Source organism: Crinia signifera, chromosome 5 (genome assembly GCF_055691185.1).
Source record: "Crinia signifera chromosome 5, ASM5569118v1, whole genome shotgun sequence".
In the NCBI taxonomy this organism is placed as follows: domain Eukaryota; kingdom Metazoa; phylum Chordata; class Amphibia; order Anura; family Myobatrachidae; genus Crinia; species Crinia signifera.
Genome location: NC_139221.1, coordinates 331595810 through 331618290, shown reverse-complemented (window position 1 = coordinate 331618290; position 22481 = coordinate 331595810). Strand labels below are relative to the sequence as shown.

The 22481-nt window shown below is 55.9% G+C and overlaps 1 protein-coding gene across 4 annotated transcripts in view; it reads right to left on the bottom strand.

Moving 5' to 3' along the window:
• Positions 1-22481, bottom strand: part of SACK1H (scaffolding CK1 anchoring protein H) — an 88590-nt gene that overhangs the window by 45679 nt on the left and 20430 nt on the right. For all 4 annotated transcript variants that reach the window (XM_083145034.1, XM_083145033.1, XM_083145036.1 and 1 more), the window contains exon 2: positions 6659-7144. In XM_083145034.1, the coding sequence (XP_083001160.1) occupies positions 6659-7111 (453 nt within the window). In that variant the 5' untranslated portion in view covers positions 7112-7144. The remainder of the gene's footprint in view (positions 1-6658; positions 7145-22481) is intronic.

The following is a 22481-nucleotide window of genomic DNA, read 5'->3' as shown; positions in this document are numbered from 1 at the left end:
TCACACATTACCGCCCCCTGCCGCTTCCTCCCGCAGTCACACATTACTGCCCCCTGCCGCTTCCTCCCATATCACACATTAGTGCCCCTGCCGCTTCCTCTCATATAACACATTACTGCCCCCTGCCGCTTCCTCCCATAGTCACACATTACTGCCCCCTGCCGCTTCCTCCCATAGTCACACATTACTGCCCCCTGCCGCTTCCTCCCATAGTCACACATTACTGCCCCCTGCCGCTTCCTCCCATAGTCACACATTACTGCCCCCTGCCGCTTCCTCCCATAGTCACACATTACTGCCCCCTGCCGCTTCCTCCCATAGTCACACATTACTGCCCCCTGCCGCTTCCTCCCGCAGTCACACATTACTGCCCCCTGCCGCTTCCTCCCATATCACACATTAGTGCCCCTGCCGCTTCCTCTCATATAACACATTACTGCCCCCTGCCGCTTCCTCCCATAGTCACACATTACTGCCCCCTGCCGCTTCCTCCCATAGTCACACATTACTACCCCCTGCCGCTTCCTCCCATAGTCACACATTACTGCCCCCTGCCGCTTCCTCCCATAGTCACACATTACTGCCCCCTGCCGCTTCCTCCCATAGTCACACATCAGTGCTCCCTGCCGCGTCCTCCCATATCACACATTAGTGCCCCCTGCCGCTTCCTCCCATATCACACATTACTGCCCCATGCCGCTTCCTCCCATATTACACATTAGTGCCCCTGCCGCTTCCTCCCATAGTCACATATTACTGCCCCCTGCCGCTTCCTCCCATATCACACATTACTGCCCCTGCCGCTGCCTCCCATATCACACATTACTGCCCCTGCCGCTGCCTCCCATATCACACATTACTGCCCCTGCCGCTTCCTCCCATATCACACATTACTGCCCCATGCCGCTTCCTCCCATAGTTACACATTACTGCCCCCTGCCGCTTCCTCCCATAGTCACACATTACTGCCCCATGCCGCTTCCTCCCGCAGTCACACATTACTGCCCCCTGCCGCTTCCTCCCATATCACACATTAGTGCCCCTGCCGCTTCCTCTCATATAACACATTACTGCCCCCTGCCGCTTCCTCCCATATCACACATTAGTGCCCCTGCCGCTTCCTCCCATAGTCACACATTACTGCCCCCTGCCGCTTCCTCCCATATCACACATTACTGCCCCCTGCCGCTTCCTCCCATAGTCACACATTACTGCCCCCTGCCGCTTCCTCCCATAGTCACACATCAGTGCTCCCTGCCGCGTCCTCCCATATCACACATTACCGCCCCCTGCCGCTTCCTCCCGTAGTCACACATTACCACCCCCTGCCGCTTCCTCCCATAGTCCCACATTACTGACCCTGCCGCTTCCTCCCATATCACACATTACTGCCCCATGCCGCTTCCTCCCATATTACACATTAGTGCCCCTGCCGCTTCCTCCCATAGTCATATATTACTGCCCCCTGCCGCTTCCTCCCATATCACACATTACTGCCCCTGCCGCTTCCTCCCATATCACACATTACTGCCCCTGCCGCTTCCTCCCATATCACACATTACTGCCCCTGCCGCTTCCTCCCATATCACACATTACTGCCCCATGCCGCTTCCTCCCATAGTTACACATTACTGCCCCCTGCCGCTTCCTCCCATAGTCACACATTACTGCCCCATGCCGCTTCCTCCCATATTACACATTAGTGCCCCTGCCGCTTCCTCCCATATTACACATTAGTGCCCCTGCCGCTTCCTCCCATAGTCACACATCAGTGATCCCTGCCGCTTCCTCCCATAGTCACACATTACTGCCCCATGCCGCTTCCTCCCATAGTCACACATTACTGCCCCCTGCCGCTTCCTCCCATATCACACATTACTGCCCCCTGCCGCTTCCTCCCATATCACACATTACTGCCCCCTGCCGCTTCCTCCCATAGTCACACATCAGTGCTCCCTGCCGCTTCCTCCCATAGTCACACATTAATGCCCCCTGCCGCTTCCTCCCATAGTCACACATTACTGCCCCCTGCCGCTTCCTCCCATAGTCACACATCAGTGCTCCCTGCCGCGTCCTCCCATATCACACATTACCGCCCCCTGCCGCTTCCTCCCGTAGTCACACATTACCGCCCCCTGCCGCTTCCTCCCGCAGTCACACATTACTGCCCCCTGCCGCTTCCTCCCATATCACACATTAGTGCCCCTGCCGCTTCCTCTCATATAACACATTACTGCCCCCTGCCGCTTCCTCCCATAGTCACACATTACTGCCCCCTGCCGCTTCCTCCCATAGTCACACATTACTGCCCCCTGCCGCTTCCTCCCATAGTCACACATTACTGCCCCCTGCCGCTTCCTCCCATAGTCACACATTACTGCCCCCTGCCGCTTCCTCCCATAGTCACACATTACTGCCCCCTGCCGCTTCCTCCCATAGTCACACATTACTGCCCCCTGCCGCTTCCTCCCGCAGTCACACATTACTGCCCCCTGCCGCTTCCTCCCATATCACACATTAGTGCCCCTGCCGCTTCCTCTCATATAACACATTACTGCCCCCTGCCGCTTCCTCCCATAGTCACACATTACTGCCCCCTGCCGCTTCCTCCCATAGTCACACATTACTACCCCCTGCCGCTTCCTCCCATAGTCACACATTACTGCCCCCTGCCGCTTCCTCCCATAGTCACACATTACTGCCCCCTGCCGCTTCCTCCCATAGTCACACATCAGTGCTCCCTGCCGCGTCCTCCCATATCACACATTAGTGCCCCCTGCCGCTTCCTCCCATATCACACATTACTGCCCCATGCCGCTTCCTCCCATATTACACATTAGTGCCCCTGCCGCTTCCTCCCATAGTCACATATTACTGCCCCCTGCCGCTTCCTCCCATATCACACATTACTGCCCCTGCCGCTGCCTCCCATATCACACATTACTGCCCCTGCCGCTGCCTCCCATATCACACATTACTGCCCCTGCCGCTTCCTCCCATATCACACATTACTGCCCCATGCCGCTTCCTCCCATAGTTACACATTACTGCCCCCTGCCGCTTCCTCCCATAGTCACACATTACTGCCCCATGCCGCTTCCTCCCATATTACACATTAGTGCCCCTGCCGCTTCCTCCCATATTACACATTAGTGCCCCTGCCGCTTCCTCCCATAGTCACACATCAGTGATCCCTGCCGCTTCCTCCCATAGTCACACATTACTGCCCCATGCCGCTTCCTCCCATAGTCACACATTACTGCCCCCTGCCGCTTCCTCCCATATCACACATTACTGCCCCCTGCCGCTTCCTCCCATATCACACATTACTGCCCCCTGCCGCTTCCTCCCATAGTCACACATCAGTGCTCCCTGCCGCTTCCTCCCATAGTCACACATTAATGCCCCCTGCCGCTTCCTCCCATAGTCACACATTACTGCCCCCTGCCGCTTCCTCCCATAGTCACACATCAGTGCTCCCTGCCGCTTCCTCCCGCAGTCACACATTACTGCCCCTGCCGCTTCCTCCCGTAGTCACACATTACTGCTCCCTGCCGCTTCCTCCCGCAGTCACACATTACTGCTCCCTGCCGCTTCCTCCCATATCACACATTACTGCCCCCTGCCGCTTCCTCCCATAGTCACACATTACCGCCCCCTGCCGCTTCCTCCCATAGTCACACATCAGTGCTCCCTGCCGCTTCCTCCCAAATAACACATTACCGCCCCCTGCCGCTTCCTCCCGTAGTCACACATTACTGCCCCCTGACGCTTCCTCCCATAGTCACACATTACGGCCCTTCCGCTTCCTCCCATATCACACATTACTGCCCCATGCCGCTTCCTCCCATATTACACATTAGTGCCCCTGCCGCTTCCTCCCATAGTCACACATTACTGCCCCTGCCGCTTCCTCCCATAGTCACACATTACTGCCCCTGCTGCTTCCTCCCATATCACACTTTACTGCCCCATGCCGCTTCCTCCCATAGTCACACATTACTGCCCTCTGCCGCTTCCTCCCATATCACACATTACTGCCCCCTGCCGCTTCCTCCAATATCACACATTACTGCCCCATGCCGCTTCCTCCCATATTACACATTAGTGCCCCTGCAGCTTCCTCCTATAGTCACACATAACTGCCCCCTGCCGCTTCCTCCCATATCACATATTACTGCCCCCTGCCGCTTCCTCCCATATCACACATTAGTGCTTCATGCCGCTTCCTCCCATATCACACATTAGTGCCCCCTGCCGCTTCCTCCCATATCACACATTAGTGCCGCTGCCGCTTCCTCCCATATCACACATTACTGCCCCCTGCTGCTTCCTCCCATAGTCACACATTACTGCCCCCTGCCGCTTCCTCCCATATCACACATCAGTGCCCCTGCCACTTCCTCCCGCAGTCACACATTACTGCCCCCTGCCGCTTCCTCCCATAGTCACACATTACTGCCCCCTGCCGCTTCCTCCCATATCACACATTACTGCCCCCTGCCGCTTCCTCCCATATCACACATTAGTGCTTCATGCCGCTTCCTCCCATATCACACATTAGTGCCCCCTGCCGCTTCCTCCCATATCACACATTAGTGCCGCTGCCGCTTCCTCCCATATCACACATTACTGCCCCCTGCTGCTTCCTCCCATTTCACACATTAGTGCTCCCTGCCGCTTCCTCCCATAGTCACACATTACTGCCCCCTGCCGCTTCCTCCCATATCACACATCAGTGCCCCTGCCACTTCCTCCCACAGTCACACATTACTGCCCCCTGCCGCTTCCTCCCATATCACACATTACTGCCCCTGCCGCTTCCTCCCATATCACACATTAGTGCCCCCTGCCGCTTCCTCCCATATCACACATTAGTGCCCCTGCCGCTCCCTCCCATATCACACATTACTGCTCCCTGCCGCTTCCTCCCGTAGTCACACATTACTGCTCCCTGCCGCTTCCTCCCGCAGTCACACATTACTGCTCCCTGCCGCTTCCTCCCATAGTCACACATTACTGCTCCCTGCCGCTTCCTCCCGCAGTCACACATTACTGCCCCCTGCCGCTTCCTCCCATATCACACATTACTGCCCCTGCCGCTTCCTCCCATATCACACATTAGTGCCCCTGCCGCTCCCTCCCATATCACACATTACTGCTCCCTGCCGCTTCCTCCCGTAGTCACACATTACTGCTCCCTGCCGCTTCCTCCCGCAGTCACACATTACTGCTCCCTGCCGCTTCCTCCCATAGTCACACATTACTGCTCCCTGCCGCTTCCTCCCGCAGTCACACATTAGTGCCCCCTGCCGCTTCCTCCCATATCACACATTACTGCCCCTGCCGCTTCCTCCCATATCACACATTAGTGCCCCCTGCCGCTTCCTCCCATATCACACATTACTGCCCCTGCCGCTTCCTCCCATATCACACATTAGTGCCCCCTGCCGCTTCCTCCCATATCACACATTAGTGCCCCTGCCGCTCCCTCCCATATCACACATTACTGCTCCCTGCCGCTTCCTCCCGTAGTCACACATTACTGCTCCCTGCCGCTTCCTCCCGCAGTCACACATTACTGCTCCCTGCCGCTTCCTCCCATAGTCACACATTACTGCTCCCTGCCGCTTCCTCCCGCAGTCACACATTAGTGCCCCCTGCCGCTTCCTCCCATATCACACATTACTGCCCCTGCCGCTTCCTCCCATATCACACATTAGTGCCCCTGCCGCTCCCTCCCATATCACACATTACTGCTCCCTGCCGCTTCCTCCCGTAGTCACACATTACTGCTCCCTGCCGCTTCCTCCCGCAGTCACACATTACTGCTCCCTGCCGCTTCCTCCCATAGTCACACATTACTGCCCCATGCCGCTTCCTCCCACAGTCACACATTACTGCTCCCTGCCGCTTCCTCCCATAGTCACACATTACTGCTCCCTGCCGCTTCCTCCCACAGTCACACATTACTGCTCCCTGCCGCTTCCTCCCATAGTCACACATTACTGCCCCATGCCGCTTCCTCCCACAGTCACACATTACTGCTCCCTGCCGCTTCCTCCCATAGTTACACATTACTGCTCCCTGCCGCTTCCTCCCGCAGTCACACATTACTGCCCCCTGCCGCTTCCTCCCATAGTCACACATTACTGCCCCCTGCCGCTTCCTCCCATAGTCACACATTACTGCCCCCTGCCGCTTCCTCCCATATCACACATTAGTGCCCCTGCCGCTCCCTCCCATATCACACATTACTGCTCCCTGCCGCTTCCTCCCGTAGTCACACATTACTGCTCCCTGCCGCTTCCTCCCATAGTCACACATTACTGCCCCCTGCCGCTTCCTCCCATAGTCACACATTACTGCCCCCTGCCGCTTCCTCCCGCAGTCACACATTAGTGCCCCTGCCGCTTCCTCCCATAGTCACACATTACTGCCCCCTGCCGCTTCCTCCCGCAGTCACACATTAGTACATAACATTATAATACACCAGGGAGCAGATAGTTGCATAGACAGAACGTGTAGTTTGTGTGAAGTGCAGATTCTATGTACACAGGTGGGACACATTATAACACGCCATGATGCCATATGCATGTGTTATAACATGCCCCGTCACAGAACATCATACATGTAGTAGGATTGTGCGGTTTCCCACCTGCTGAGCGGATCTGATCATCCTGCGGACCTCCTCCTTTATGCTGGGGGTATCCGGCGGTGGGGGGTGTATCAGGGTGGTCACCTCCGTCCCTTGAATACCAAAGCTGTTTGGCCACCCGAGGTCCAGCTCTGGGGCCGCAGTGTCCGAGTGCATTGGCCAGTAAGTCCCAGAAGAGCAATCGTCCTCCTCTGCACTGTACACAGGGTCCGAGTACAGGCTCTCCGGGGTGGGCTCTGGGGGTCTCTGCAGATATTTGGTGATATGGTCAACTTCAGAGTGACATAAAAATTCTGGTGCCCCCTCGTCCACGAGGAAGCGCTCGTACCCAGCTGCCCCATCTTCTGCAAGAACATCGATAGCGATGCGATAATACTCTTTGTAGTGCGGAGGTAGGTAGTTGGGGTCCAACGGGTTCTCCCCCTGTGACGAGCTCTGAGACCGACGTGCCATGGGTCTACACCAGAGGGAGGGGAGAGACGGGACCTAGAGGGAAGAGAGAACCAAAATCATTACAGTGTTATTACCCTCAGAACCAGGACGCCCCCTGTAGGACTGTGCATACATTACATGCTGGGTAATGGGCGGATCCCTACAGACACGCTAGGTAAGGGCGGATCCCTACAGACACGCTAGGTAATGGGCGGATCCCTACAGACACGCTAGGTAATGGGCGGATCCCTACAGACACGCTAGGTAATGGGCGGATCCCTACAGACACGCTAGGTAATGGGCGGATCCCTACAGACACGCTAGGTAATGGGCGGATCCCTACAGACACGCTAGGTAATGGGCGGATCCCTACAGACACGCTAGGTAATGGGCGGATCCCTACAGACACGCTAGGTAATGGGCGGATCCCTACAGACACGCTAGGTAATGGGCGGATCCCTACAGACACGCTAGGTAAGGGCAGATCCCTACAGACACGCTAGATAAGGGCAGATCCCTACAGACACGCTAGGTAAGGGCAGATCCCTACAGACACGCTAGGTAAGGGCAGATCCCTACAGACACGCTAGGTAAGGGCAGATCCCTACAGACACGCTAGGTAAGGGCAGATCCCTACAGACACGCTAGGTAAGGGCAGATCCCTACAGACACGCTAGGTAAGTGCAGATCCCTACAGACACGCTAGGTAAGTGCAGATCCCTACAGACACGCTGGGTAAGGGCAGATCCCTACAGACACGCTGGGTAAGGGCAGATCCCTACAGACACGCTGGGTAAGGGCAGATCCCTACAGACACGCTAGATATGAGCAGATCCCTACAGACATGTTAGGTAAGTGCAGATCCCTACAGACACGTTAGGTAAGTGCAGATCCCTACAGACACACTGGGTAAGGGCAGATCCCTACAGACACGCTAGGTAAGGGCAGATCCCTACAGACACGCTAGGTAAGTGCAGATCCCTACAGACACGCTGGGTAAGGGCAGATCCCTACAGACACGCTGGGTAAGGGCAGATCCCTACAGACACGCTAGATATGAGCAGATCCCTACAGACACGTTAGGTAAGTGCAGATCCCTACAGACACGCTAGGTAAGTGCAGATCCCTACAGACACGCTAGGTAAGTGCAGATCCCTACAGACACGCTAGGTCAGGGCAGATCCCTACAGACACGCTGGGTAAGGGCAGATCCCTACAGACACGCTAGGTAAGTGCAGATCCCTACAGACACGCTGGGTAAGGGCAGATCCCTACAGACACGCTAGGTAAGGGCGGATCCCTACAGACATGCTGTGTAAGGGTGGATCCCTACAGACACGCTAGGTAATGGGCGGATCCCTACAGACACGCAAGGTAAGGGCGGATCCCTACAGACATGCTGTGTAAGGGTGGATCCCTACAGACACGCTAGGTAATGGGCGGACCCCTACAGACACGCTGGGTAAGGGCGGATCCCTACAGACATGCTGGGTAATGGGCGGATCCCTACAGACACGCTAGGTAAGGGCGGATCTCTACAGACATGCTGTGTAAGGGCGGATCCCTACAGACACGCTAGGTAATGGGCGGATCCCTACAGACACGCTAGGTAATGGGCGGATCCCTACAGACACGCTAGGTAAGGGCAGATCCCTACAGACACGCTAGGTAAGGGCAGATCCCTACAGACACGCTAGGTAAGGGCAGATCCCTACAGACACGCTAGGTCAGGGCAGATCCCTACAGACACGCTAGGTAAGGGCAGATCCCTACAGACACGCTAGGTAAGGGCAGATCCCTACAGACACGCTAGGTAAGTGCAGATCCCTACAGACACGCTAGGTAAGGGCAGATCCCTACAGACACGCTAGGTAAGGGCAGATCCCTACAGACACGCTAGGTAAGTGCAGATCCCTACAGACACGCTAGGTAAGTGCAGATCCCTACAGACACGCTAGGTCAGGGCAGATCCCTACAGACACGCTGGGTAAGGGCAGATCCCTACAGACACGCTGGGTAAGTGCAGATCCCTACAGACACGCTGGGTAAGGGCAGATCCCTACAGACACGCTGGGTAAGTGCACATCCCTACAGACACGCTGGGTAAGGGCAGATCCCTACAGACACGCTGGGTAAGGGCAGATCCCTACAGACACGCTGGGTAATGGGCGGATCCCTACAGACACGCTGGGTAAGGGCAGATCCCTACAGACACGCTGGGTAAGGGCAGATCCCTACAGACACGCTGGGTAAGGGCAGATCCCTACAGACACGCTGGGTAAGGGCAGATCCCTACAGACACGCTGGGTAAGGGCAGATCCCTACAGACACGCTGGGTAAGGGCAGATCCCTACAGACACACTGGGTAAGGGCAGATCCCTACAGACACGCTGGGTAAGGGCAGATCCCTACAGACACGCTAGGTAAGGGCAGATCCCTACAGACACGCTAGGTAAGGGCAGATCCCTACAGACACGCTGGGTAAGGGCAGATCCCTACAGATACGCTGGGTAAGGGCAGATCCCTACAGACACGCTGGGTAAGGGCAGATCCCTACAGACACGCTAGGTAAGGGCAGATCCCTACAGACACGCTAGGTAAGGGCAGATCCCTACAGACACGCTGGGTAAGGGCAGATCCCTACAGACACGCTAGATATGAGCAGATCCCTACAGACACACTGGGTAAGGGCAGATCCCTACAGACACGCTAGGTAAGGGCAGATCCCTACAGACACACTGGGTAAGGGCAGATCCCTACAGACAAGCTAGGTAAGTGCAGATCCCTACAGACACGCTGGGTAAGGGCAGATCCCTACAGACACGCTGGGTAAGGGCAGATCCCTACAGACACGCTGGGTAAGGGCAGATCCCTACAGACACGCTAGATATGAGCAGATCCCTACAGACACGCTAGATATGAGCAGATCCCTACAGACACGCTAGATATGAGCAGATCCCTACAGACACGCTGGGTCAGAGCAAGGCATGCTGGGTAGTGCGGCCAAGCCCCAGCGCAGGTGACCCATCAGTCAGTACCGGGATCAGGGTGTGGAGCAGGTTTACAATGAGAGTATTTATGATTTATGAATGGAATTTTGGGGGAGGTGCAGACTACATTCTGACACATGGATGACAGATGTATACAGTCCCCACCCAGTGCAGTCACACAGCAGAACCTCACAGCGGGTACAGCCAGCAACACTCCCTGGCACTGCCACCTGGCGCAGAACCAGCACACCCCGAGGCCTGTGGCACAGAACAAGCTCACCCCGAGGCCTGTGGCGCAGAACCAGCACACCCCGAGGCCTGTGGCGCAGAACCAGCACACCCCGAGGCCTGTGGCGCAGAACCAGCGCACCCCGAGGCCTGTGGCGCAGAACCAGCGCACCCCGAGGCCTGTGGCGCAGAACCAGCGCACCCCGAGGCCTGTGGCGCAGAACCAGCACACCCCGAGGCCTGTGGCGCAGAACCAGCGCACCCCGAGGCCTGTGGCGCAGAACCAGCGCACCCCGAGGCCTGTGGCGCAGAACAAGCGCACCCCGAGGCCTGTGGAGCAGAACCAGCACACCCCGAGGCCTGTGGCGCAGAACCAGCGCACCCCGAGGCCTGTGGCGCAGAACCAGCGCACCCCGAGGCCTGTGGCGCAGAACCAGCGCACCCCGAGGCCTGTGGCGCAGAACCAGCGCACCCCGAGGCCTGTGGCGCAGAACAAGCTCACCCCGAGGCCTGTGGCACAGTAATCGCCCACAGTGTGTAGATGTGATGAAGCCATCGCCTGCTCTCAGAGCTGTCACTATGTCAGGAATGATTGTCATCCACAGCACTGTCATCCCCTACACAGAGGGCGTATGCTGCTAACCTGATCTCCTGTACAACCGGCTCTGCGATCTCCTCTGGCCTGCCAGTACACGTGTGTGCCGCCAGCATGTAACATTCCCGCCTTCCTCTATATAACATCACTCCCAGCGCTGAGAACACAACGTTACAGCATCATCACCGCACACGGGAGGTGGCCGAGAACATTATGGGGCTCATTTATCAACCAGTGATAAAACTAATCACGAGTGACAAATAGGGCTCCAGCCTATCAGCTCCCAACTGCCACTTCACAGAGGTCCATCTGGCTGACAGTGTAGGAGGGGATGCCCACCCAATCACAGCAGGGGCAAACAGTGATGTCATTAGTATAGCACAGTAGGACAGACACATGGCTCCCACATCCTTACTGACCAGATTACGGGATTGGCACCAGATGCCTAAACCTTGTCCCCCCAGTCCTGCCAGCCGCGTTTCATCAGTGTTGGTTGCAGCATCACTTGTCGTGTGAACCAGTGAAACGCGTTGAACCACATCGTCCAACTGTCCGGACAGCAGGGGGACATTCCCAATGGAGGGTTCCCAGGAGGGATGAGGTCTACTTAGAAAACCACAGGACACAGCCAGATAGTGTGCGTGGATAGTGGCTGCGATTGGCCACGTGTGGTAACCTAGCCATCTACTGTGCTTCAGCGCTTTCCAAGCTGTGAAGGATGATGCACAGTATGGCTACCATAGCGGTAGTATGGTCGGCTGCATCACCCCCTGCTGTGTGGATATGGTGGTACAGTCCTGGCACAGTGGGGGGTTATAGTCTTCACCATGGTGTCATTCATTGCCTAGATGCGAACGGGACAGCGTTTACACGTGGTTAATAAGCCTCGCTGACAGGCGTCTCTGAACACAAAGCATCCTGGGAATGTCAGGCATTAGCAGTACTGTGTACCCGGAATTTGCTCCTGGGCGGGTGGGGCCCTAAATACCAGTCAGTGCAGGAATGGCACTCACAGCTCAGCCTTGTAAAACACGCAAGGCAGCTACAGGGCTGAGCGAGCCACGAGGCACGTCCCAGGCGACATGTGCCTCTCTAAGGTATGGCACCTAGATCTGATCACCTAGGGCACAGATGGGAGGAATGCAGAGAGTGGCACAGAGAGTTACCCTGCCATCAGTGTACACAGACTGAGGAGCAGGGCCCTCTGCCCTCACCCCAGGTCTCTGGTATAATGGCGTCCATGTCCTGTCCCTGGATGCAGCTGTCTGTATGTATGGTACATACCTGGCCGTGTGCTACACGTGTGCCGCTGCTCTCAGGACGGTTCCTGGAAACTTACTGCGACCTCACAGTACAAAGTGCACAAACCTCATTCCGGGAAGTTTCTGTTGACACAACAATAAGTCTCATTCTCGCTGCATATTCCTACAGCAGGTTTATAGTGCAGGGGTTCTCAAAGTCGGTCCTCAGTACCCCACACAGCTCGCGTTTTCCAGGTCACCCGGCAGGTGCACTCATTATTGACTGACACATTTTAAAAGATCCACAGTTGGAGCCAATTATTTCACTGGATTCTGCGAGGAGACCTGGGAAACATGCACTGTGTGGGGTCCTGAGGACCGAGTTTGAGAATCTGTGTTCTAGATCCAGTTGTATGTAGTAAGGTTTATACCAACGCCCCAAAATCCCAATCTTCCCGCAAACAACTCAGAGGCTTCAGGCGCAGGCAGAAATGAGCAGTGATGTGTGAGAGCCAGAACTTAGTACATACTGCGCTACAGACTGGGGGGGACTGCACATGTAACACCCCCCCCCCCCTTTGCGCAGACACCCCTACACACACTGGCAGCCATCACCCCCCGACAGGGAAGCGCAGGGCCCGCCACCCCCCGGCAGGGAAGCGCAGGGCCCGCCACCCCCCGGCAGGGAGGCACAGGACCCGCCACCCCCGGCAGGGAGGCACAGGACCCGCCACCCCCGGCAGGGAGGCACAGGGCCCGCCACCCCCCGGCAGGGAAGCACAGGGCCCACCACCTCTGGCAGGGAGGCACAGGGCCCGCCACCCCCCGGCAGGGAAGCACAGGGCCCGCCACCCCCCGGCAGGGAGGCACAGGACCCGCCACCTCTGGCAGGGAGCAGGTATAACAGGTGGTCCTGGTACAAAGCTTCCAACTGAGCGCGATACATTATTCATGGCGTCATCACACTCATTAATACATCCAGCCCAAGCTTTATGGGAATGACTCCTTCTCCTGGAGCTGCAGGGGTATTGGGCATGCAGGTAATCCACAGGGATGGCACAGTCCATGGCAGGGGAGGACATGCAGTCAGGATATCCCTGTCTGAGCACATTCTCCCCATCCCAGGCCTGTCCTGCATGTATAATCCCTCCCTGACAGCCTGCCTCTACCTGTCCTGCATTTATTCCCTGTGACTCACTACCAGCCTCTACCTGAGGCCCACAGCGTCTCCCAGCCTGTAACCCCTTCACTACCAGCCTCTACCTGAGGCCCACAGCGTCTCCCAGCCTGTAACCCCTTCACTACCAGCCTCTACCTGAGGCCCACAGCATCTCCCAGCCTGTAACCCCTTCACTACCAGCCTCTACCTGAGGCCCACAGCGTCTCCCAGCCTGTAACCCCTTCACTACCAGCCTCTACCTGAGGCCCACGGCGTCTCCCAGCGCCGGCCTGTAACCCCTTCACTACCAGCCTCTACCTGAGGCCCACAGCGTCTCCCAGCCTGTAACCCCTTCACTACCAGCCTCTACCTGTCCTGCATTTATTCCCTGTGACTCACTACCAGCCTCTATCTGAGGCCCACAGCATCTCCCAGCCTGTAACCCCTTCACTACCAGCCTCTACCTGAGGCCCACAGCGTCTCCCAGCCTGTAACCCCTTCACTACCAGCCTCTACCTGAGGCCCACGGCGTCTCCCAGCGCCGGCCTGTAACCCCTTCACTACCAGCCTCTACCTGAGGCCCACAGCGTCTCCCAGCCTGTAACCCCTTCACTACCAGCCTCTACCTGAGGCCCACAGCATCTCCCAGCCTGTAACCCCTTCACTACCAGCCTCTACCTGAGGCCCACAGCATCTCCCAGCCTGTAACCCCTTCACTACCAGCCTCTACCTGAGGCCCACAGCATCTCCCAGCCTGTAACCCCTTCACTACCAGCCTCTACCTGAGGCCCACAGCGTCTCCCAGCCTGTAACCCCTTCACTACCAGCCTCTACCTGAGGCCCACGGCGTCTCCCAGCGCCGGCCTGTAACCCCTTCACTACCAGCCTCTACCTGAGGCCCACAGCGTCTCCCAGCCTGTAACCCCTTCACTACCAGCCTCTACCTGTCCTGCATTTATTCCCTGTGACTCACTACCAGCCTCTATCTGAGGCCCACAGCATCTCCCAGCCTGTAACCCCTTCACTACCAGCCTCTACCTGAGGCCCACAGCGTCTCCCAGCCTGTAACCCCTTCACTACCAGCCTCTACCTGAGGCCCACGGCGTCTCCCAGCGCCGGCCTGTAACCCCTTCACTACCAGCCTCTACCTGAGGCCCACAGCGTCTCCCAGCCTGTAACCCCTTCACTACCAGCCTCTACCTGAGGCCCACAGCATCTCCCAGCCTGTAACCCCTTCACTACCAGCCTCTACCTGAGGCCCACAGCATCTCCCAGCCTGTAACCCCTTCACTACCAGCCTCTACCTGAGGCCCACAGCGTCTCCCAGCGCCGGCCTGTAACCCCTTCACTACCAGCCTCTACCTGAGGCCCACAGCGTCTCCCAGCCTGTAACCCCTTCACTACCAGCCTCTACCTGAGGCCCACAGCATCTCCCAGCCTGTAACCCCTTCACTACCAGCCTCTACCTGAGGCCCACGGCGTCTCCCAGCGCCAGCCTGTAACCCCTTCACTACCAGCCTCTACCTGAGGCCCACAGCGTCGGCCTGTAACCCCTTCACTACCAGCCTCTACCTGAGGCCCACAGCGTCTCCCAGCGCCGGCCTGTAACCCCTTCACTACCAGCCTCTACCTGAGGCCCACAGCGTCTCCCAGCACCGGCCTGTAACCCCTTCACTACCAGCCTCTACCTGAGGCCCACAGCGTCTCCCAGCGCCGGCCTGTAACCCCTTCACTACCAGCCTCTACCTGAGGCCCACAGCGTCTCCCAGCCTGTAACCCCTTCACTACCAGCCTCTACCTGAGGCCCACAGCATCTCTCAGCGCCGGCCTGTAACCCCTTCACTACCAGCCTCTACCTGAGGCCCACAGCATCTCTCAGCGCCGGCCTGTAACCCCTTCACTACCAGCCTCTACCTGTCCTGCATTTATTCCCTGTGACTCACTACCAGCCTCTACCTGAGGCCCACAGCATCTCCCAGCCTGTAACCCCTTCACTACCAGCCTCTACCTGAGGCCCACAGCATCTCTCAGCGCCGGCCTGTAACCCCTTCACTACCAGCCTCTACCTGAGGCCCACAGCATCTCTCAGCGCCGGCCTGTAACCCCTTCACTACCAGCCTCTACCTGAGGCCCACGGCGTCTCCCAGCACCGGCCTGTAACCCCTTCACTACCAGCCTCTACCTGAGGCCCACAGCGTCTCCCAGCGCCGGCCTGTAACCCCTTCACTACCAGCCTCTACCTGAGGCCCACGGCGTCTCCCAGCACCGGCCTGTAACCCCTTCACTACCAGCCTCTACCTGAGGCCCATAGCGTCTCCCAGCACCGGCCTGTAACCCCTTCACTACCATCCTCTACCTGAGGCCCACAGCGTCTCCCAGCACCGGCCTGTAACCCCTTCACTACCAGCCTCTACCTGAGGCCCATAGCGTCTCCCAGCACCGGCCTGTAACCCCTTCACTACCAGCCTCTACCTGAGGCCCACAGCGTCTCCCAGCGCCGGCCTGTAACCCCTTCACTACCAGCCTCTACCTGAGGCCCACGGCGTCTCCCAGCACCGGCCTGTAACCCCTTCACTACCAGCCTCTACCTGAGGCCCATAGCGTCTCCCAGCACCGGCCTGTAACCCCTTCACTACCATCCTCTACCTGAGGCCCACAGCGTCTCCCAGCACCGGCCTGTAACCCCTTCACTACCAGCCTCTACCTGAGGCCCATAGCGTCTCCCAGCACCGGCCTGTAACCCCTTCACTACCAGCCTCTACCTGAGGCCCACGGGTTCTCCCAGCACCGGCCTGTAACCCCTTCACTACCAGCCTCTACCTGAGGCCCATAGCGTCTCCCAGCACCGGCCTGTAACCCCTTCACTACCAGCCTCTACCTGAGGCCCACAGCGTCTCCCAGCGCCGGCCTGTAACCCCTTCACTACCAGCCTCTACCTGAGGCCCACAGCGTCTCCCAGCACCGGCCTGTAACCCCTTCACTACCAGCCTCTACCTGAGGCCCATAGCGTCTCCCAGCACCGGCCTGTAACCCCTTCACTACCAGCCTCTGAGGCCCACGGCGTCTCCCAGCACCGGCCTGTAACCCCTTCACTACCAGCCTCTACCTGAGGCATACAGCGTCTCCCAGCACCGGCCTGTAACCCCTTCACTACCAGCCTCTACCTGAGGCCCATGGCGTCTCCCAGCGCCGGCCTGTAACCCCTTCACTACCAGCCTCTACCTGAGGCCCACGGCGTCTCCCAGCACCGGCCTGTAACCCCTTCACTACCAGCCTCTACCTGAGGCCCATAGCGTCTCCCAGCACCGGCCTGTAACCCCTTCACTACCAGCCTCTACCTGAGGCCCACAGCGTCTCCCAGCGCCGGCCTGTAACCCCTTCACTACCAGCCTCTACCTGAGGCCCACAGCGTCTCCCAGCACCGGCCTGTAACCCCTTCACTACCAGCCTCTACCTGAGGCCCACAGCGTCTCCCAGCGCCGGCCTGTAACCCCTTCACTACCTGCTGGGAGAGCCGCAGATGCTGCGGCGGGCAGGGGAGGTAGCCGGAGTGCTCACTCACACATACATACAGATCCAGATCACAGTGGGAACGGGCTCAGTACGATTGACCGACATGTGAAATACTGACAATCGCTTGTCTGACACTGTTGTACAGGATGTAAATACTGATGGTCAATTACTGACATACCGGCGGGATCCAAGACAACGCGGCAAAATGCAAGTGACCACAGGCCACATAACACTACTGTGCCCAATGTAAGGTGATCCTACAATGCAAATATATTATACATACACTGTGTGTGTATATATATATATATATATATATATATATATATATATATATATATATATATATATATATATATATATATATATATATATATAGTTGCATTCTATGTGGACACAGGACGCCATGATTAAGGGCCTGTAACAGGCCCGAAACGTCGGCTTACTACAACTTGACTATGATGGAATAAAAAGCACTTGAAATATTGCTGCTTGGTGAGTGCCCTGATTTCAAATTGTGTGGATTTGGACCATATTGAAATAATATGTGCCTGATGGGAGCACCACCTGTGATGATCTATGACCGTGAGTGCATTGGAAACAATATATCTCCTATATGACTGTACGGGCTTATACGTGACAGCTGGCAGCAGTGTTTAACATGGGAGTTTTCCACATATGCTGCGTGTAACTTGGTAATCTATTAATAGCGTGTTGTGATACAGCAGGGTTACCGTGTTGCGTGGTCCATAGTACACGTCCTGCACATGCGCTGGTATCGCACACACACACGAGCAGGATACACACATGCGGCTGAGCCCACAGCCTACGATTCAATAGTACATCCCATCACAGAACCCAATACACCACAAACGTCTAGTAGTCCCTTCACTCGGTAGCCAAAGGCCCCCCCCTTCACTCGGTAGCCAAAGGCCCCCCCCCCCCCATGCCTCTTCCGGACCTACCGCAAAGCGGCTCCAGGAGCCAGTGGACGGGCTGAAGGACTCCGGTAGATCCCCGTGTAACAGGAGAGGTGGAGGGGAGATGGCCATCCAGACTTTCTGCCCCCATGTCCTGGTTTCATGGACCACTGGCAGGTACAGGCCCCAGGATGTCGGCCACGGAGACTGCATGACCAGGCTGTGGCGCTTACATACACCGTAGGACATGGTCAGACGCGGACTGCTGGAGCCATAGGTGGGACAGTGACACAGAGGGAGGGAGGCCACTTATATGTCACATAATCCCTACTCTAGGCCCAAACCCTCATTAAAAACTTCAATGGAGTTGCGCCGCTGAGATGAGTGTTCGCTCCTTTGAAGAGGTCACTGTGATGTTCAGGACACAGACAACTTTATATCTCTATGGCATAATCTACGCTCTTTAGGGAGACATCTGTCATTGGGCAGAGGATCGGGGTAACTATTATATTCACCGTACACCTTCATTCATTCCCATTCCTCCACCCTGGTGCCTCTGACGGGACCCTTACATCCTGGCCAGCAGGGTAGGTATCCGCTACTAGCAATCAGCCATGGACCAGTGTACGGACCCTCTCAGCCTGGCCAGCGGGGTAGGCATCCGGTGCTAGCAATCAGCCAGGGACCAATGTATGGGCCCTCTCAGCCTGGCCAGCGGGGTAGACATCCGGTACTAGCAATCAGCCAGGGACCACTGTACGGGCCCTCTCAGCCTGGCCAGCGGGGTAGACATCCGGTGCTAGCAATCAGCCAGGGACCACTGTACGGGCCCTCTCAGCCTGGCTAGCGTGGTAGACATCCGGTGCTAGCAATCAGCCAGGGACCACTGTACGGGCCCTCTCAGCCTGGCCAGCGGGGTAGACATCCGGTGCTAGCAATCAGCCAGGGACCACTGTACAGGCCCTCTCAGCCTGGCCAGCGTGGTAGACATCCGGTGCTAGCAATCAGCCAGGGACCACTGTACGGGCCCTCTCAGCCTGGCCAGCGGGGTAGGCATCTGGTGCTAGCAATCAGCCAGGGACCACTGTACGGGCCCTCTCAGCCTGGCCAGCGGGGTAGGCATCCGGTGCTAGCAATCAGCCAGGGACCACTGTACGGACCCTCTCAGCCTGGCCAGCGGGGTAGGCATCCGGTACCAGCAATCAGTTTATTACTGTGGTTTATGCATCAGCACGGTATTCCGCTTTATTTTTAAGCACAGAATGATAGCACCTATTGATGTGTGCAATTTGGGGGTGCATGTATATTGCGAAGTACATTGGGGTCAATTCATGTAGCAGTGACCAAGTGCCTTCTATAACATCTATGTAATCTATGTAGCAGTAGATTGGTTGCTATGGGAAATAGACCCCAATAATACCACAGTGCTAAATAGTGACTTGTGTGATGCTCAGAGAATGAGAGCGATATGTACACACCCAGCAGTAGCAGTCCCCCGTACCCCAAATCCTTGTATCTGCAAAAAGAAATCCACACCCCCACATTATACAGGGAACACCCTCCCTCTGCTGGGATACAAAGGCCGCCATCTTGCTTCCCAGACCGTCTCCAAGCACCTCGGCAGTCTGGCACGCCATAACGGAGGCACCAATGTCAGCAATAGGGGACATCAGAAAAATGGCGGCCATCGTTATATGAATGCCGCTGCCTAGAAGGTAAATGTATATCATTTATGTCCTGGCCCAGAGCGGAACATACGGACAATGATCAGTAAAGTAGGGACATTCGCCAGTCTGGGCCGGGATCACCAGCGCTGCCGGGAGACGCCATCGTCAGCGGATACCTCCCACCATGGAACATGACAGTCCCAGGAAGATTATGCAGAGCTCAGGCACAAGACGGGGATAATAACCCACGGGACGCGGAGAAATCTGCAGGAATGTTTCAGGATTAAGGACCCCCCTCCCTGCCGCGTGCTACAGAACCCTCCTAAACCAAGCGCCGGACCTACATTCTGTCTAACATGGGTGCAGAGGTGTAACTCGGGGCAATGGAGTCATCTGTCGCCGGACTCCTGCTCCCAGGGGGAACCTCTCCTTCCCTGCATGTATGGTCTGCGAACAGGGCCCTTGGCTGCCTGTTAATAGCCAGTCCTGATTTTGGGCCTAATTTAGTAACGCAGCCCCCAGGATATTCGCGCTGGAGACCAATGTTGCGGGTCTGCGGATGCCTATGGGTGAAATACGCATGTGCCAAGCTCTGACTGACTTATCTGCAAGCGCTATATCATGCCCCTATGCCCGCCAGTGTACAGGGCAGGCATTCGCTCACTCGACGGCCAGCATTTCAATGCTCATAATCAACCAGAATCAGAACCTTTGTTCCCAAATGTGAAGCACAACAGTATATGCTGGCGCAATATAAGTAACCGTTACTACAAAATCCCCTTCAGCACGGTCTGCATATCATCAGGGGACAGCATCAACGCAGACAGACAGCCCTCCCTGCTGATATAATACACTGCTAGAGAGCACAGAGGGAGCTGGAGGGATTATACAATACAGACAGCCCTCCCTGCTGATATAATACACTGCTAGAGAGCACAGAGGGAGCTGGAGGGATTATACAATAGACAGCCCTCCCTGCTGATATAATACACTGCTAAAGAGTACAGAGGGAGCTGGAGGGATTATACAATACAGACAGCCCTCCCTGCTGATATAATACACTGCTAGAGAGCACAGAGGGAGCTGGATGGATTATACAATACAGACAGCCCTCCCTGCTGATATAATACACTGCTAGAGAGTACAGAGGGAGCTGGAGGGATTATACAATACAGACAGCCCTCCCTGCTGATATAATACACTGCTAGAGAGTACAGAGGGAGCTGGATGGATTATACAATACAGACAGCCCTCCCTGCTGATATAATACACTGCTAAAGAGTACAGAGGGAGCTGGAGGGATTATACAATACAGACAGCCCTCCCTGCTGATATAATACACTGCTAGAGAGCACAGAGGGAGCTGGATGGATTATACAATACAGACAGCCCTCCCTGCTGATATAATACACTGCTAGAGAGTACAGAGGGAGCTGGATGGATTATACAATACAGACAGCCCTCCCTGCTGATATAATACACTGCTAGAGAGTACAGAGGGAGCTGGATGGATTATACAATACAGACAGCCCTCCCTGCTGATATAATACACTGCTAGAGAGCACAGAGGGAGCTGGATGGATTATACAATACAGACAGCCCTCCCCGCTGATATAATACACTGCTAGAGAGCACAATGGATTATACAATACAGACAGCCCTCCCTGCTGATATAATACACTGCTAGAGAGCACAGAGGGAGATGGAGGGATTATACAATACAGACAGCCCTCCCTGCTGATATAATACACTGCTAGAGAGCACAGAGGGAGATGGAGGGATTATACAATACAGACAGCCCTCCCTGCTGATATAATACAATGCTAGAGTGCACAGAGGGAGCTGGATGGATTATACAATACAGACAGCCCTCCCTGCTGATATAATACACTGCTAGAGTGCACAGAGGGAGCTGGAGGGATTATACAATACAGACAGCCCTTCCCGCTGATATAATACATGCTAGAGAGCACAATGGATTATACAATACAGACAGCCCTCCCCGCTGATATAATACACTGCTAGAGAGCACAGAGGGAGCTGGAGGGATTATACAAAACAGACAGCCCTCCCCGCTGATATAATACACTGCTAGAGAGCACAATGGATTATACAATACAGACAGCCCTCCCTGCTGATATAATACACTGCTAGAGAGCACAGAGGGAGATGGAGGGATTATACAATACAGACAGCCCTCCCTGCTGATATAATACACTGCTAGAGAGCACAGAGGGAGCTGGAGGGATTATACAATACAGACAGCCCTCCCCGCTGATATAATACACTGCTAGAGAGCACAATGGATTATACAATACAGACAGCCCTCCCTGCTGATATAATACACTGCTAGAGAGCACAGAGGGAGCTGGAGGGATTATACAATACAGACAGACCTCCCCGCTGATATAATACACTGCTAGAGAGCACAGAGGGAGCTGGAGGGCTGATACAATACAGACAGCCCTCCCTGCTGATATAATACACTGCTAGAGAGCACAATGGATTATACAATACAGACAGCCCTCCCTGCTGATATAATACACTGCTAGAGAGCACAGAGGGAGCTGGAGGGATTATACAATACAGACAGCCTTCCCTGCTGATATAATACACTGCTAGAGAGCACAGAGGGAGCTGGAGGGATTATACAATAGACAGCCCTCCCTGCTGATATAATACACTGCTAGAGAGCACAGAGGAAACTGGAGGGATTATACAATACAGACAGCCCTCCCTGCTGATATAATACACTGCTAGAGAGCAGAGGGAGCTGGAGGGATTATACAATACAGACAGCCCTCCCTGCTGATATAATACACTGCTAGAGAGCACAATGGATTATACAATACAGACAGCCCTCCCTGCTGATATAATACATTGCTAGAGAGCACAGAGGGAGCTGGAAGGATTATACAATGCAGACAGCCCTCCCTGCTGATATAATACACTGCTAGAGAGCACAGAGGGAGCTGGATTATACAATGCAGACAGCCCTCCCTGCTTATATAATACACTGCTAGAGAGCACAGAGGGAGCTGGAGGGTTTATACAATACAGACAGCCCTCATTGCTGATATA